A 16,396-nucleotide genomic window follows, 5' to 3' on the forward strand; every position below is an offset into this window, starting at 1 on the left:
TACCTGTGGCAGGATACAAACAACTTTGGAGGAGGCACCAAGTCTGTAACTCATGGGCCAGGACGTCTGGTGGGGTTAGAAGAATCTCTTGCAGTTGGACTTACATCATGGAGCACTTATATGTGCTTCAGCGTCTGAAATCAGCCAGTCACTCTGTTGGACACCTCACTGTTTCCATGGCATATTGAGGAGTTATGAAATCAGGAACAAATCCAACTCCTTAACAATGCTAAGGATTAAAAAAAGCTTTGTGTTCCAATGTAAGCTAACCCACAGCTAGGCTCCTACTGAGTTTCTAAAGACAAGAGGGGGTCAAACTTAAGCACCTATAGAATCTCTGTGGAGTCTATTGATAATGCACCATCCATAAAAATCATTACATTTAGAAAGTGAGATCTTCTAAGGATCCATCGTTTAAAGCAGTCATTTGCTTCTCAGGCACATTTCAAGTAATCTTACTGTGAAAAACACGTAGGCCATAAGGAAACATACAAAACATTTTAGTACATTTTTAAAAACTCCACAAATACACAGTGAACAAAAACAATATGGGATGCTGTATCTCCCTTTGGCTGTCAGAGGAAAACCAAGGTTGAACTTCTGTCAGCCCGTTAGACTTACGTCATATCCGCTATTACGAATTCCACGCCGGGGTCGCTCCCGAGTAACCAGAAGGTCCATCTCTGTTTCTCCTGGACTTGGGCTGTTCAGAGACTGCCGGCTTCGGTAGACAGAGTTTTTCATCTGTTGCCTGAAGAAAATTCAACTACTGTTATGATGCAGCAAATGCCCTGACAGATGGAATTCTCCACTCATCCAAACAACAGGGAACCAATGGAGGGTTTGGATTTGCCTTGCAACTCTCAGAATTGATGGTATTTGTCACTCAGCTGTTAGGGGATCAGAGAAAGGTGGAATAAAAAATATTTTCCCCAGATACTATAACCATTTGGTTGGACTATAAATGTTCTTCATATAGAAACTAGGTAAAAACAATCAATTACAGCACTGCAACCTCATCTAAAATTCTGCTGATGACAGGGCCAGGGGCTCCCTTGACCCTGTAGGACAAGAAGAGAAGAGTCTTGCTTTTGTTGACTGTTGATTCAGCAATCTCCTGCTCCTCTGAATATTTCTGATTTCTCATAGAGGCTTCCATGATTCCTTAGTAAACCCTATGGTTTAATGGGATGCACAAAAGTGCATGTATCAATAGGTGTTCTTTTCACCTTCCTAAGAGTGGGTTCCCTTCTGAGGTATGAAACCATAAACCGAGAGGCAAACTGGGCTTTTTTACCCTTCGCCTGTCCATCCATCTTTCATCTATCATCCATCCATCTCTTATCTATCCCTCCAATATTTACTGAGTGGCTACAAGGTACCAGGCACTGTGGAGGATGATGAGTCCCCACAGTGAGCCAGACAGATATGGCCTTGCTCTCTGAGAGAAAGAGACAATTAATGTGACAATTTCAGAGAGTGCTAAGTGCTTTTAAAGAAAAACCAGGTATGACCAGTGTAACTGGGATGGGAGAGACTTCAGATAGAATGATCTGGGAAGAAGTATGAAGAGAGAGGTGTGCCCTTCATCTGAGACCTAAATAAGTCACACCCATGTAATCAGGGACTGACAACCTCAGAGGCTCCACTCTTTGACCCTGGGAAATGCAGACAATTGTCATCTTGTCTTGTTCCACTTATCATAAGGGGAGTGTTTTTTGAGGAGGAGGAAGGAAACAGCAAGAGAGTGAGGACTATTGCTTTGCTTTTCTTCTTCCTCAACAGACCCAGTGGGGACAGGTGACTCTCATATGACTCTGCAGAATGATGCAGGCGGGATAAAAGCCATGGCTATTTCCCTTCCATTCAACAATAAATACTCTCTGTGACTAATGTGTATTTTATGGGCCCAGCACGTTTCTGCTGTGCAACTCTGCTAAGCGTAACTTGTATTTTAGATTTGCACAGAGAACCACCTCTTGCTTCCACTGTAAGATCTTAACCCACTCAAGAGTTAGAGGTAAAGAGGCTGCACTCTCTATTCCCAGCACCGAGAAGAAAACCAAAAACCTGGCAGGCACACACACCTCTTCACGATCACAAACCCAGTTATGACAGTCACAGACTGTTAGTCTAGAATAGACACTGTAACTCCTGGGCAAAACATGCCCCCTGCAATTTGCCTCACAGACACTATTAGACCTTCTCCCTCACTATGAGGTGTTTATACATTTGAAGATTAACTGTAGTCTTTGTTCACTTGGTGTTCTTGACACTCATATTTCTGTGAGAGCACTGTGATGCTTTGGGGAAGCACCCTTCTTCCAGGGGAAGGCATGAGGCTCAGGTTGGACGATGGTGGCATCGCATCCCCACAGTGAATGTTCAGAGCGGGGCACCTGTGTTCTCCCTATGAGGCTGAAAACCTGTGCTTCTGGCAGAGCAACCTGGGAGAAGCCTTCTCTTTGGTATGGAGGTTTCTAAACCTGAAGTTTCTGCCAGCCAGTTTGCCACTGTGAACCAATCTGAAAATGAGTCAGAAGAGTAAGGAGAGGGCAAGATAAGTGTGGGGGACATTGTGGGGTTGCTTCAATCTAACCGTGCCTGAAATCTGACCTTCCACAACGTTCAGTGATAAATGTCTTGTATTTAACTGGTTTGTGCTACAGTTCTATCATTCGCAATCGACTAAGAGGTGCTTAAACTTCATATTTCAACCCCTGTGCTGTAGTTCTCTGCAACTGGAGTTTCCTGTAGCAATGGAATAAAACTCTGTGAGACAGAATCTGTTCTGATGGACTCACACTTGAGGGAAGAACCGAAAGAACTCTTTTCCTTGACCTAATTTCAAGACACTTTTGGAAAAAAAAGCAGACTTCACAACTGTCCTGAGATTGCCAATTAGCCCATTTAGAAACGATTTGCTAATAAGGGTGGTGGAGAAGTAAACACTAGGATTAGAAACTTTTAAATTAGTTATTTTGGAAGTATTAAAAGTACAACAATGACACAACTGTTTCTGCCCTTTCAAGAACATCAATGAGTGCATAGATACTGGAGTAATAAGTAATCTCTATGTCCATCAAAGACCAATTTCAATGATGATACACAGCTTAAAGTAAGTCTTCAGTAACAAAGATCTCAATTGACCAAACCACCCATATCTGTGGTATGAGTCCCTATTTAGAAATAAATTGGACCCTGGTTGATAAATTATAATCAGGGGCTAATGACAGGGTTATTTTCTGAGAAATTTGTGTGAGCTTATTTCATCAAAGTGTGTGTGTCATAAATGTAATGACAACATCCTAGATGGTATAGACTAGTGTTTCTCAACCAGGAGCCACATGTCCTGTGGGTTCTAGGGTAGTCCAAGAGGCCAAGGGTAAAAATTGTGTAAATGGAGACCAAGACTTGGGGGCTAACCAGTAGGACAGGAAGCCACAGGAAGGAAAAAAGATCAGAAACGGACCATGGTTGGAAAAAGGCTGAGAAATGCTGGTAAGGACTTACACACACCATGGCTCTGCGATTGAATCTATTGGGATCACCATCACATATGTGGAATATTTCAGTGTCGGTGGAAGTTTTCAGTGGATAAGAGCCTTTACTGTGGTTAAAACAAGAAAGAATGGGTAAGGCAGGGTAAGCACTGCCTCAGTTAAATAAAGCACGTGTTATCTCTGGGTACATGATAACACCAAAATGGGGCTATTTTGACTTTGGAAAGAAAAAACAGGCTGTGAAGAGTCTTTCAAAAAAGATTTTGGAATGAGTCAGCATTTGGAATCTAAACTCATCCCTTGATTTAATGAGTTTCAGGGGAAAATTCTGGTCCCAATACTATATCTGGAATGATTTCCTGCTGATGTGTACACAGTAGTGGCTGGGTCCTTAAGAGAGGAACTTAAGGAGACAGAAACTGTGAACAGAAGTTAACAGGGAGGTTTAAGCTTTGATAACATGACCCACAGACAGCACCCTCTGGAATCCATGGCCAGTACTACAACAAGAGTAACATTGCAAATTTCTCTGGTGGGAACATGGGTCTTTATCTCTGCTAATCCCTCACAATCCCTGGCTCTTGCTGATCCAGCTCCATTCCCACCTCACCTGACCTGCACTTACTCTGTTTTCTGCCTTAACTTTTTCTCTGTGCTTTTCATCATTACATCATATTTTCAATTGACATTACTTTGAGTTGCCTTCACACACCTGGGCCTCCCAGAGCCTCAAAAGCCCTGGCTGAATTTTGGCTAATGAGTCAGGTTACATCTTAATTTGGTTCATTCTCCTTATTAAAAAAAAAATAGAAACCTGTACCTATTTCTCAAATTATTTCCAGACTAAATTGCTCTCCTTTGAACATAGTCTTTGATTCACTATTTGAGTATGGTAAGAAGTCCAACCAAAACAAATCCCCTGGCCCAGTCATTAAAAGGCTGCTAAAGTGAAAATTCCCAAAGTGCAAAGCAAAAATAAGCACCCCACCCTCATACCAGCCTCCCTACAAATGCACCCCTTTTGGGGACTGGAGAGAGGGCACAGTAGGTAAGAAATTCAGTTTTCATGCAGCTGACCTCTGTTTGATCCTTGGCATTACATATGGTCCCCTGACCCCTTTAGGAGTGACCCCTGAGCTGAGATCCAGGAGTACTCACTGAGTACTACCAGATATGACCCAATCACCCTCCTCTTTAAAAATCTATCCTTTCTCTTCTACAGTTAACCACATAGTGACACCTGCGATGACCTCTGTCATCACTCAAGTTTGGGTCAATGGCTCACCATACCCAGCAAACCTAGTTAGAAGCAGAGTAAATTCAGCTCTGATTTAGAATCTCCTTTTCGTTACTGAAAATAATTCTCTCAATTCTATTCATAACATTTAGCTCCACTGCCCATCTTAGCTTTATAGCTTCCATCCAACTCTGTTATTTGGCTATTTTTCTTTTAATAAATACCCACTTGGGCCAGGGACTGCCCTGTCCCCCTAGCCTATAGACAGTGTATCCTCCCAGACAATGGGGTGTGCAGGAGTCGTGGGCTCTGTCACCAAGGAGAATGTGTATTTGAAAGAGACGTCTCAACTTATGGAAATGAAATACTTCAGGTGAAAGAGTGTGGGAAAAGAAAGGTAAGCATGTTCAATTTTTCTAATCCGAAGTCAGATGCCTTAGGCCACGCAGTCTACTAAACTTTTCTAGGTTTTCTCCTTGACCCAGTTGGTTGGATCACACACTGCTTAGCTAGCAATAAAACTGGGAAGAATTCCAGTTCCAATCACTGGCCTGACCTAGGTCCCCTCAACTTATTTGTTTATATATTTATTTAATTGGGGGCCACACCTGGCAATACTCAGGATTTATTCCTGGTGGTTCTTGGGAGACCATATGGGGTACCAAGGATTGAACCAGGATCAGCTATGTGCAAGTCAAGTACCTTGCCTCCTATATATACTATAGCTCCCGCCCCTCTTAGATAGTTATGCAAAATTTCATATTTCAAAACCCATCATATAGGTCTGGAGTTCAGAGGGCAGGACATTTGCCTTGCACACAACTGAGCACCTCCAGGAGGGACCCCTGAACACTGAACCAGGAGAAAGCCCTGAGCACCACCAGGTGTGGCCCCCAAACCAAACCAAACCAATAAACAAAGAAACAAAAACACCTAAATCATTATACTTGTGAATAATAAATTTCAGAGATCGTTGCCCTTCTCTCCCATCAGAACTTAAATTCCATAAGAGTAGTGAATCAACGATGCTGTCCCCCATAAATTGTTGGATAAGTTGCACAAATGAATAAATAAGGAAAAGCAGACACCATTGTAATATTTAGCATCTTACCTTGTGCTTCATAGACAGGATCTGATCATAAGCGCCACATAAAAGAGCACATGTATGAATTAAAGAGATGAATTTAGCATGGAGCAGAGCTCTGGGCAGCGATGTGGTGCCGACTTACTGAAGCTGAATGGAAACGTGAAGCACGCAATTTGCTTCCCTCATGCATGAGAACCATGAAACTCATTGAAAAAGACAATGGCCTATGATCTGGAAGTCATCTAACCAGGTAGGTAATAATATCTTCTCCCAGCAATTACACCGCTACTGGTCTGAAAATATCATTAAGCTGAAGGACAATTATGGTTGTTTGCTCACATAGATTTTGTTTTTTTAAAAGGCCTGATTTTATTCTCTTTCAGACTCATTATGGAATAACTACCGGCACAGACCATGTGGTCCAGATCAGCAGCCTGCAGGAGGACAGTCCCGAGGGAGCAGATCAAGGAACCAGGACGCAATGGCCTGCCCGCCCTCTACCCACCCACCTGCCACCCTGTTCTGGTGACCTGCAGCGAATCCCCGGGAGCCCACACCTGTTTTTAGCCTCCGTGAACGGGGCACACAGCTCTGGGTCTGGATCCAAAACGTGCTCCACGTCCTTGGGGGCTTTCTCATACATCTTTTTTCTCTCTGTCTGTGCTTTGTTGGCCTCCACCGGGGGGAAGTCGTAATAGCCCTTCCTCTTGGCTTTCAGGCGCAGCTTGTTCCGATAGTGCTCGATGTCTGACTTCTGTTTCAGGGCTTTGTTCACCTGGGGGGAGAGAGAACCAGTCTCAGGCCCACACACTGATGCACTGGGAGGCTTTCCTCAGACAACCAGGATTCCTTGGAAGAGCTGTCCTGCCCTTCCCCTCTGTTCTGCAGAGCCAGCCAGAGCTTCCTTGGATCCTATTTCCAAACCCACATCAACTACGTGGTATGGGCCTTGACCCTCACTTCCCTACCCCCCACCCCCAAACTCTCTCTGTTTTCCTGGATGGAAGCCTCCGACTTTTGGTGTCCCTACTCAAGTCCCAGTCCTGAGGACCCCGAAGGCCTCTCCTAGCTGTTTAGCTGGTCCCTGGCTGGATAAAACAGCAGTGCTCAGAGAGGATGCGATAAAGGGGAGCAGAAGAAGGAGCAGACACCCTGCTCCCAAGGGCTCTGCACGCTATCACTTACCTTTAGGAGCTGACGCTTGTGCATCTCGATCTTTCTCTTTTTTAAAAAAAATGATTGTAATTTCTTCATTTACCTAAGTTCGAACCACATGGCAACCAATCATCACAAATTGACTTTTATTGATTTATTGTCTGGTAATTCTACTCGCCATGCCTCCAGATTTTGTTGTTGCAAGCAATATGAAGTAAATTTGTTGTGTGCCTGCCAAGGGGGCAGGCTGAGAGGTGGGAGGGAACCTGAGGACACTGGTGGAGGGAAGGTCACACTGGTCGAAGGACTGATGTTGGAACACTGTAGTCTGAAACAACTCTATTATGAACAGCCCTGCAAACCACGGTGTCTTAATAAAAATAAATTTCAAGAAAAAAAGAAAAGCTTGGGCAGGAGAGATAGTGCAGTGGGTAATGCACTGATCTTGCATGCAGCTGGCCCAGGTTCAATCCCTGGCACCACTATGGTCCCCTGAACCCTGTCAGGAGTGACCCCTGAGTACAAAGCCAGGGAAAAGCCCTGAGTGTTGAAAGATTCTGACCAATCAGAGCCATGAATCTGGCCTCTTGGACACACTGTTCATAATGCTTTAGACCAGGCATTCTAAATGTTTCTTTCTTCTAAAAAAATTATGGAATCATCCTAAATCACAAAGTTACAAAATTATTCATGCTTAAGTACAATGTTTGAGCTCCAATCACTTCATCAGTGTCAGTTTCCTCCTACCAATGTCCCCAGTTTCCCTCCCTCTCCCCAGGATGCCTCTATGGCAGGGACTTTCCCCCCTTTTCCTTTTAGACACTGTGGTTTGCAGCATTGTTACTGAAAGGGTATCATGCATATCACTTTACCTCCTTTCAGCACCCAGGCCTTGTCCAAAGTGACCAAGTCCCCTATCACTGTCATAGTGGTCCCCTCCCTGTCCTAATCCCCTTATCCCCCTTTGTAAATTTCCTACTAAGGACCAGTTCTCCCACTTTCATTTCTATTTTTCTTGGGCATTATTCTCCTACTATGTTTCTTTATATCCCACAAATGAGTGCAATCATTCTGTGTCTGTCCCTGTCCCTCTGACTCATTTCATTCAGTATGATACTCTCCAGATCCATCTAGGTATCAGCAAATTTCATGACTTCATCTTTCTAATGGCTGTGTAGTATTCCATTTTGTCTATGTACCATAGCTTTCATAACCTTTTTCTTACCGTGACCCCGTCTGACCTTGTTTCTTTTCTGTAGTCCCCCTCCTACCTTTGGGCCCCTAGTTTATTCCATGGTCCCCCACTAATATGATTTTGCTATTACCTCCTTGGAATAACCTGGGGTCTACTGGGGGCCATATAGCCTTCAGTTAAGACACTTTGCTTTAAATTAAAGCTCTTTTTCTTCTTAAAGTTTCTCTGTTTGAATGATTAACTTGAAATCTGTTAGAAGGTCAAGACTTCAAGGAAATCAAGGCAAGGCCCATGTGATAAGAGCACTCATCTGTTCCCCTTTCTCCAGGTGTCACAGGTGAGTATAGGTTTAGGATTCCCATCCAAGATAAATTCATTTCCAAGAAACATTGGGGCAGTATCTCCTTTTTAAGCCAATTAAAGCAGTCTCATTCAGCCCCCACTCTTTCGATGGGGGTGAAGGGAGGGTCTGGGAAACACCCGGAGGTGCTCAGAACTTACTCCTGGTCCTATGCTCAGGGATCATTCCTGGCAGGGTTCAAACGACCATATGTGACGACAGAGATCAAACTAGGGCCAGCCATGTGCAAGCATCTTAAGCCCTGTACTGTCTCTCAGGCCTCACTGTCCCCAATTGTTTTTTAGGTTGTTTTGTTTTTAGGACACAGTCAGAAGTGCTCAGGGCTCACTTGAGCACTGTTGGCGGAACAAGGGCACAACTGAGTACTCAGGGGAAAATTGCTGGCTCTGTGCTCAAGAGTAACTCCTGGTTATGCTCAGAGGACCATATGTGTTGCTGGGGATCAAACTCCTAGCTCTGCATTCAGGAATCACTCCTGGTGGATTTAGGAGACCATTGTGATGCCAGGGATCAAACCCGGTTGGCTACATGCAAGGCAAGCACCCTACCCACTATATTATTTCTCTGTCTCCCTTCTCCAACTCCTACTGAAATGTGCAACAGAGTTGACTTGGGCAAACACTTCTGCACTTCTGGGGAGGATTAGTCTGTTGCTTTTAGTCATTCACCTCTTAATGATGAAACAACATAAAACATTGGCAAAGGGTGTAGGTTCTGGACCCAGACCAATTGTCTGGTGCAATTTATTTATTTATTAGTTCTGAGACTTGGAACTCTGGAATCTTACACATTCTGGACATGTCCTCTACCTCTGTGCCACATTCTGATCCTCCAGACCAACTGCCTGGGATTTAAGCCCTGCCTTGGCTTTTTTGAGCTGAGTGACTTTAGATACATTACTTAAATTTTCTGTGCCTCAGTTCCTCTCAGTCTGAGGGAGTTGAAAAGAAAAATGAATACATTACACTGTGTAATGACATTTCAGTCAACAACAAACCACATACAAAAATGTTGGTGGTCACCATATACAGGTGTCGTGTGTATAATTGCACTGCATGATCTTTGCCCAGTGGTGAATTTGTCTCTGGATGCATTTCTCAGAACATCTCTCCATTACTAAGGCAGTCCTGGCTGTTGTTAGGATTGCATGAGATTACATGCACTTCTGGTGTGCTTACAACACAGCTGGATATAAACTGACAGTAAAGCATTAGTGTTTAACGTGGGCTGTGTAGGGTTAATTTATATTTAAACCTAAGGGAGAGAGAAGTTGACTCAGAGGAGAGGCAAGAAAATGAACAGCTCAAGAGCTCAATGCATTGAGATGGAAGCACTTGGGTAGGGCTTGAACTGAGCAGCACGAGAGCCCTATGGGGGTGGGGGGAGGAGAAGGCATCGGTGGGAGGGGTGTGGGGAACAGGTTGGCACTGCAGAATTTTGTCTTGGAATATCCCTGCACCTTCTTCATGCCCGTGATAATTACTCTGCATTTCCTTGAGTTTTGTTTTAATTTTGGGAAATGGTGAAGCAGGGGCACAACCGAGTACTCTGGGAGAAATTGCTGGCTCTGTGCTCAAGAGTAACTCCTAGTTATGCTCAGAGGACTATATGTGGTGCTGGGGATCAAACCTGGGTCAACTGCAACAAGAAAGCATCGTAAGCCCTTTACAAGTTCTCCAGCCCTCATTTTGTTTTGAGAGGAAGGAAAAGCAGAAAGACACACCAGCTTTGAGAAGCAGGTTATCTGAAATGCACACCAAAGCCTGGGTTTACTGAAGATGGGGTTCAAGATTAGTTGTGTCTGATTGATAAAGATAGTTATGTATGATGGAAGTCAGGTCAAAGATCTATGCAGTGAGCAGGCATTGTGAGTCTGAAAAACTATACCGCCTCCTTTCAAATACTCAAATTCCCAGAGTTCTGGTCCATCAGGCAAGTAGCAAAGCTGTTCATTAGGTAATGTATTCTGGCAATGAATCCATGCAGTGGTGAGATATAAACCAGCTCTAACTTGTTCAGTGGCACCAGATTGCTTCTTAGCTTTATTTTTACTGCATTTGAAGAAACAGAAACTGGAGGACATGTTTTTTCTAACGTTTGCCAAGATCTCCCCAACCTGGGCACTAATAACATTTTTAGGCTGGCAGCATTTCACAAATCTTACTTGTTCTCTCTGGAAAAAAAGCAGTACAGAGAAGTTAGCATGATATCCTCTAAGCCAGGAGTTCATGTCTGCAATTTCCCCAAAGCAACATTCCAAGAGATTCCAAGTTGAGAGCTGTTAGCATCACCAGTAATCAGACACATCAGTATCAAATACTTCCTAAATGCCAATGCTCATGAATGGGCATTGCACTCCGGTGGTTATGCCCAAACTGTATAACCTCAATTCCATCCTGAGAAAACATCAGACAAGCCCAAACTGAGGGACTTTCAGCATGATTAATGACTAACGTTCTTCCAGGGTAATGGTCATAAAGACAAAGCATAGTTGCAAAGAGTGATTAAGGGCCTGTTCCAGATAGAAACTGAAGGAGAGAATTTAATACCAACCAGGATTCTGGAATACACATAATAAAACATTAGCAGGAGAGTCAGTAAAATGCAATTGTCATCTATAGATTAAATAGATTACAGTTAATATCTATACAGATTATAGTTAATAGTATTATATCCATAATAATTTCCTGGGTTTTACACTTACTCTACAGTGTGGTAAAATACTCACATTAGAGGTGTCTAGGGAACAAGTATATAGGAAAACTGTAGTATAACTGCAACTCTTTTGAAAGTCCAAAGATATTTAAAACTAACAGGTTTAAAAATCATATGTGATGAGCTGGTATATAGAATACGTCATGGGTAGCTTATCAGGCTTCAATGTTACTGAGCCTGCTTGAGCAAATCGATGAACAACAGGAGGACAGTGACAGTGACAGTGACAGTGATAGGCTGGAATGACAGTACAGTGGATAGGGCACTTGCCACACCTGCAGAAGACTTGGGTCTAATCCCTGCATTCCTTATGGTTCCTCAAGCACTACCAGGAGTAATTCTTAAGTTCAGAGTCAGGAATTGACCCTGAGCACTTCTGAGGGTGGCCCCAATGCCACCCCCCTTTTAAAAAAATGATCATGTAAAATTGTTGATTGTATTATTTATAATAATCAAAAACAGGGGTTGGGAAGATAGTATAGAAAGGCGCTTGCCTTGCACACAGCTGACCCTGGTTAGAAACCCTGGCACACCTATAGTCTCATGAGCATGACCAGGATGACACCCTGAGCACTGTGGAGGGTGACCCACCAGAAACATACACAAAATCAAGTTCTAAACTAAAACAAACCAACAAAAATACCTGGAAAGTGTAAACAAAGGAAGATTATTTTTCTAATTCACAGTACACTTATATAATCTAGTGATAGGTGTACCAGAAAAATACAATGAATGTTTAAGATATAAGACGCACAGTGGTCTATGTAGGGTAAGAATCTGAAGTACACATGAGTTCAACCAAATTCTTGAAGAGAAGGTGAAAACATGAAAACAGATGCTATCTTAGGATAGTGAAATTATAGTGATTTTTCTCTCATTTTCTGAACTTTCTGTGTTGTTATGTTTTCTTTAAAACAACCTTCTTTAAAAGGATGTCCTATAATTCATAAAGGAAGATTTATGGCTTTGGATTTATGCTGTTTTTTTCTCACTGTAATAAGCTACCCTTAAGAGAAAAAGGAAGAAAATTATAAGACAATCTGCTTCAAATGCCACAAGAAAGCAAATTACAGAGAACAGTTCAGGGCTCTTTTCCAATCCAAATGCCAACCAGGGCCATTCCATGAACTACCAAAAATGGAACAAGGATTCATTTCTGGACAGGAAAAATGGCTCTTTGTTCTCTTTCTGTGACAATTTAATATCACTTCTTAAAGTTTTTTGTGCCTTTACAAGTATATTTTCTATGGTTATTATTATTTGCTTATTACTTATTCAGGTTTACAACTTGTTTTCTTTCTTGAGACTTCCTGATCTCTGTGTCGATTACAATTGGCTTTCGAGGTCACCCTCCCCAATTAGTCTAGAGATTTTTTTCCAGAATCTCCTGACACAAGTTTTCCCCCAACAATTTATAGTTCTTTTTACATAAAATGAACTACAAGTTCAAAAGAATGAAACTATAAACATTTGATATGGTTTTTCAAGAAGGGAAATGAGTTGCTGCCAGAGAGTCCAGCTTGCGGCCCACCTGCCTTCACCTTATTTATTCTATTTTGCTTTTGGGGTGGGCCGGAGCAATAGCATAGAGGGTAGGGCATTTGCCTTGCATGTGGCCGACCCGGGTTTGATTCCTCCGCCCCACTTGGAGAGCCTGGCAAGCTACCGAGAGTATTCCGCCTGCATGGCAAAGCCTGGAAAGCTCCCCGTGATGTATTCGATATGCCAAAAACAGTAACAACAAGTCTCACAATTTGTTTTGAGACGTTACTGGTGCCTGCTCAAGCAAATTGATGACAACAGGAGGACAGTGCTACAGAGCTACAGTGCCTTTGGGGTCACAGCCAGCAATTCTCACGGGTTACTTCTGGTTCTGCACTCAGGAATTACTCCTGGTGGTGCTCAGGGGCCCTTATGGGATGCCAGAGATTGAACCCGGGTTGGCAGTGTGCAAGGCAAATGCCCTACCTGCTGTACTACCGTTCTAGCCTCTGTCTTCACTTTAGAATGGGGATAAAGGAAGGCTTCCCAGAGTGCCTGCCTCTTAGTGGAAGAGCTATTGAGGAGCAACTGTGATATGTATGTGACAGTCTATGTGACAAGGTGATGTGCCTGGCAGACAAAGGGAGTCACAAGCTGGAACTAGCAGATTTTTGAAATCTGTCCCTATTAGATTCACATCACTAGGTTGGAATGAAAAGATCCTGACATGGCAGCTAGACCAGGCAGGGGGCCCTAATCAAGAGAGGTGACTGGGACCCCAAAGGTCTCTAATTCATAGGCTTGTGTGTCCTGTGACAGAGCTGTGCCCAAGGGAATACTCAGAGGCTGTGATTGGCATATATGTTACCAAATGATAGAGCTAAGGGGCACAAAATACAAGATTAAAGATTCCTTGTTCAAAAAACAATAATATAGAAGGCTCAGCTAGCAACAATTAGCTCAGTAAATTCTCAGACCATGACTTTAATGACCCCATGGGGAGATATAACAATTTTCACAAGATTTCTTTTACTGAAGCATTTTTCAATAATACCATTAGCCATTGGGCTACACTAGCATGCGACAGAGACGAATGGAGATGTTACTGGTGCCCACTCGAGCAAATCAATGGGTAACGAGATGTCAAGTGATCAAGTGACCATTAGCCATTTGAAACAAGCAATATAAAATATTTTGTACCTGGTAAGGGGGTAGGCTTGGGTAGGGGACTGGGGACAATGATGGAAGAAATGTCCTACTGGTAGTGGGATTTGTGCTGGTACACTGAATGCTCTAAACAACTGTATTATGAACAATTTTGTAAACCATGGTATTTAATTAGAGTAAAAAAAGACTCCTTGTTCATTGGTTGGTTGATAATAAAACACTGTTTAAAGTGTTTTATCTCATGTGGGTCTCAAAATAGCCCAACTTTGCCATGGAGATACAGGAGCATAGAGAAATGAACCTGAGATCATGGGGAAACTAGAAGTTCTGGGAATCAAGTCCTTATAGTGTGGCAGAGAGCCCAGACTTTTAATTGCAAAGCTATTTTTCTTTTGATAAGTTAAGGAGAGGGAAGAAACCTTGGACAGAAAGCAAGGGGACCTAAACCTGACTGTGACAATTGTTTGCTGTATGCTTTGAGCAGGCCCTTTGAGATCTCTCAGGCTACCGTTTCTTTGTTTAAAAAATGAAAAGTTTGGGACAGAAAGTGATCTAAAAGACCACAAACTTTTAAAAATTGATGAACTTCAGTAACTGGAGAGATAGTACAGCATGGAAGGTGCTTGCCTTGCACAAAGCTGACCGGGGTTCAATCATCGGCATCCCATTTGGTCCTCTGAGCACTTCTAGGAGTAATTCCTGAGCAAGAAGTAACCCCTGATCATTTCTGAATGTGGTACCAAAACCAAAAAAAAATTTTTAAATAAAAATTTACGAGCTTCAATCCCTCACATCTTTAGACCACTCAGTGTTAATATCCAGAAAACTTAAGGATCTCCCAGTCAGGTCTGTGACAGACTTTTACCTTATGGCCTGGATGGGAGAATGACAAGTGAGTTTACATGCCCAGGTTTATGGACCTGTGACACGTTGATCTGTGGTAGGGAAATAAAACTTAGAGTATGAACAAATAAACAATATAGACACAGATTAACAGCAGGTTAATCATAGGTAAGTGTGTGTGCAGAAATTTGTAAAGTAAGTGTTCACTTGCAGGGGCCATATGCATGACCTTAAAGGTTTATAAATATAAATATGTTCAGCTCTCTGACCATTCTGTTGAGGAAGATGGAGGAATAGCCAATTATTTTTACCTGACTGTTTGCTTAATGTCCCCTACCGATCTACCTCTGCCGATCTACCATCCACCTCTACCATCAACATTAATAACCATTAATCCATCCAACCACCACTCACGAATCACGAATCACTACCATCCTGTTATTTGTCGATTGCCTTGAGCAGGTCCCAGTAACGTCTCCTTCATCCTAGCCCTGAGATTTTTTAAGAAAGTGCTATATTCAAGGCTCTTTAGGAGAATGAGACCCATCATTGTTACTGGTATTTGGCATATTGGGTATGCCACGGGGAGTTTGCCAGACTCTGCCATGTGGGCAGGCTACATTTGGTAGCCTGCCAGTTTGTCCCAAGTAGGAATGAGATAATAAAATGTCATAATAAGATATCTGGGAGCTGGTTTTTATAGTCTCTGAGTCTTGGCTGTTGATGGGATTACAAGGCGCCAGGGGGCCAGTTGGTGGGTGTGACCCCCGCCTACTGGAATTCGGAGGATCTGGGTGGAGGATGCTCAGCCCCGATCCGAGTAGGCTTGGAGATCTCAGCCCCAGGACCCGCTTGCCTTTGTTCCTCTGCTGGTGCCTTCAGGTGTGCGGAGAGTGGTCTCAGCATGGAACCACCACTCACCCATCAGTTTTCTACTGTGAAATCATCATTTTCCAGGATATGTTACAAGTCCTTTCCAAACTCTTAGCATTATAATATTGTTGATATCCTCCTAGAACCAGGCAGAAGGATGTTTCAAGCTTTCTCTTAGGAGTAAAAGTCATGTCAAAGCCTATACATGTCTTGCATCCCTCTTCATGACAATATCTTCCCCAGATTTCTTTCTGTTAAGGCTCTTCCATCCCCACTTCAACTGACATCCCACAATGAATAATTTAGAAATGTTATCAAGGAAAGTAAAAGATTTGTGTGTGTGTCTATAAAAGAGAGGAAGGAAAAGGAGGAAGATGAAGAGGAAAGGAGAAAGAAGGAAGAAGAAAGAGGAAGAAGGAGGAGGAGGAAGAGCAGGAGGAGGAAAGAGAATCATTATTTTTGTATTCTCTTCCTATCTACAGTTTTGAAAATGTCCCCAGATGAGTTTACTAATAAAGATATAAAATGCCCTGAAAACATCACCCAAACACCTGTTTTCAGATAAGAATGACTTGCTATATATATGGGTCACACCCAGCGATGCTCAGGGGTTACTTCTGACTCTGCACTCAGGAATTGCTCTTGGCGGTGCTTGGGGGGAACCATACGGGATTCCAGGGATTGAACCCAGGTCAGCCGTGTGCAAAGTAATTGTCCTACCTGCTGTACTATTGCTACGGCCCCTGACCTGCTATATTATATTCTGCTGACACCTGTG

The 16,396-nt window shown here is 43.0% G+C and overlaps 1 protein-coding gene across 1 annotated transcript in view; it reads right to left on the minus strand.

Moving 5' to 3' along the window:
• KIAA1549L (KIAA1549 like) overlaps positions 1-16,396 on the minus strand; it is a 310,071-nt gene that overhangs the window by 43,050 nt on the left and 250,625 nt on the right. The window contains exons 15-16 of the mRNA XM_056135481.1: positions 6,385-6,602; positions 622-751 (exon numbers count right to left, since the gene is read on the minus strand). Of these exons, the coding sequence (XP_055991456.1) occupies positions 622-751; positions 6,385-6,602 (348 nt within the window). The remainder of the gene's footprint in view (positions 1-621; positions 752-6,384; positions 6,603-16,396) is intronic.

The sequence above is a fragment of the Sorex fumeus genome, unplaced genomic scaffold, assembly GCF_029834395.1.
Source record: "Sorex fumeus unplaced genomic scaffold, SorFum_2.1 ptg000007l, whole genome shotgun sequence".
NCBI lineage: Eukaryota > Metazoa > Chordata > Mammalia > Eulipotyphla > Soricidae > Sorex > Sorex fumeus.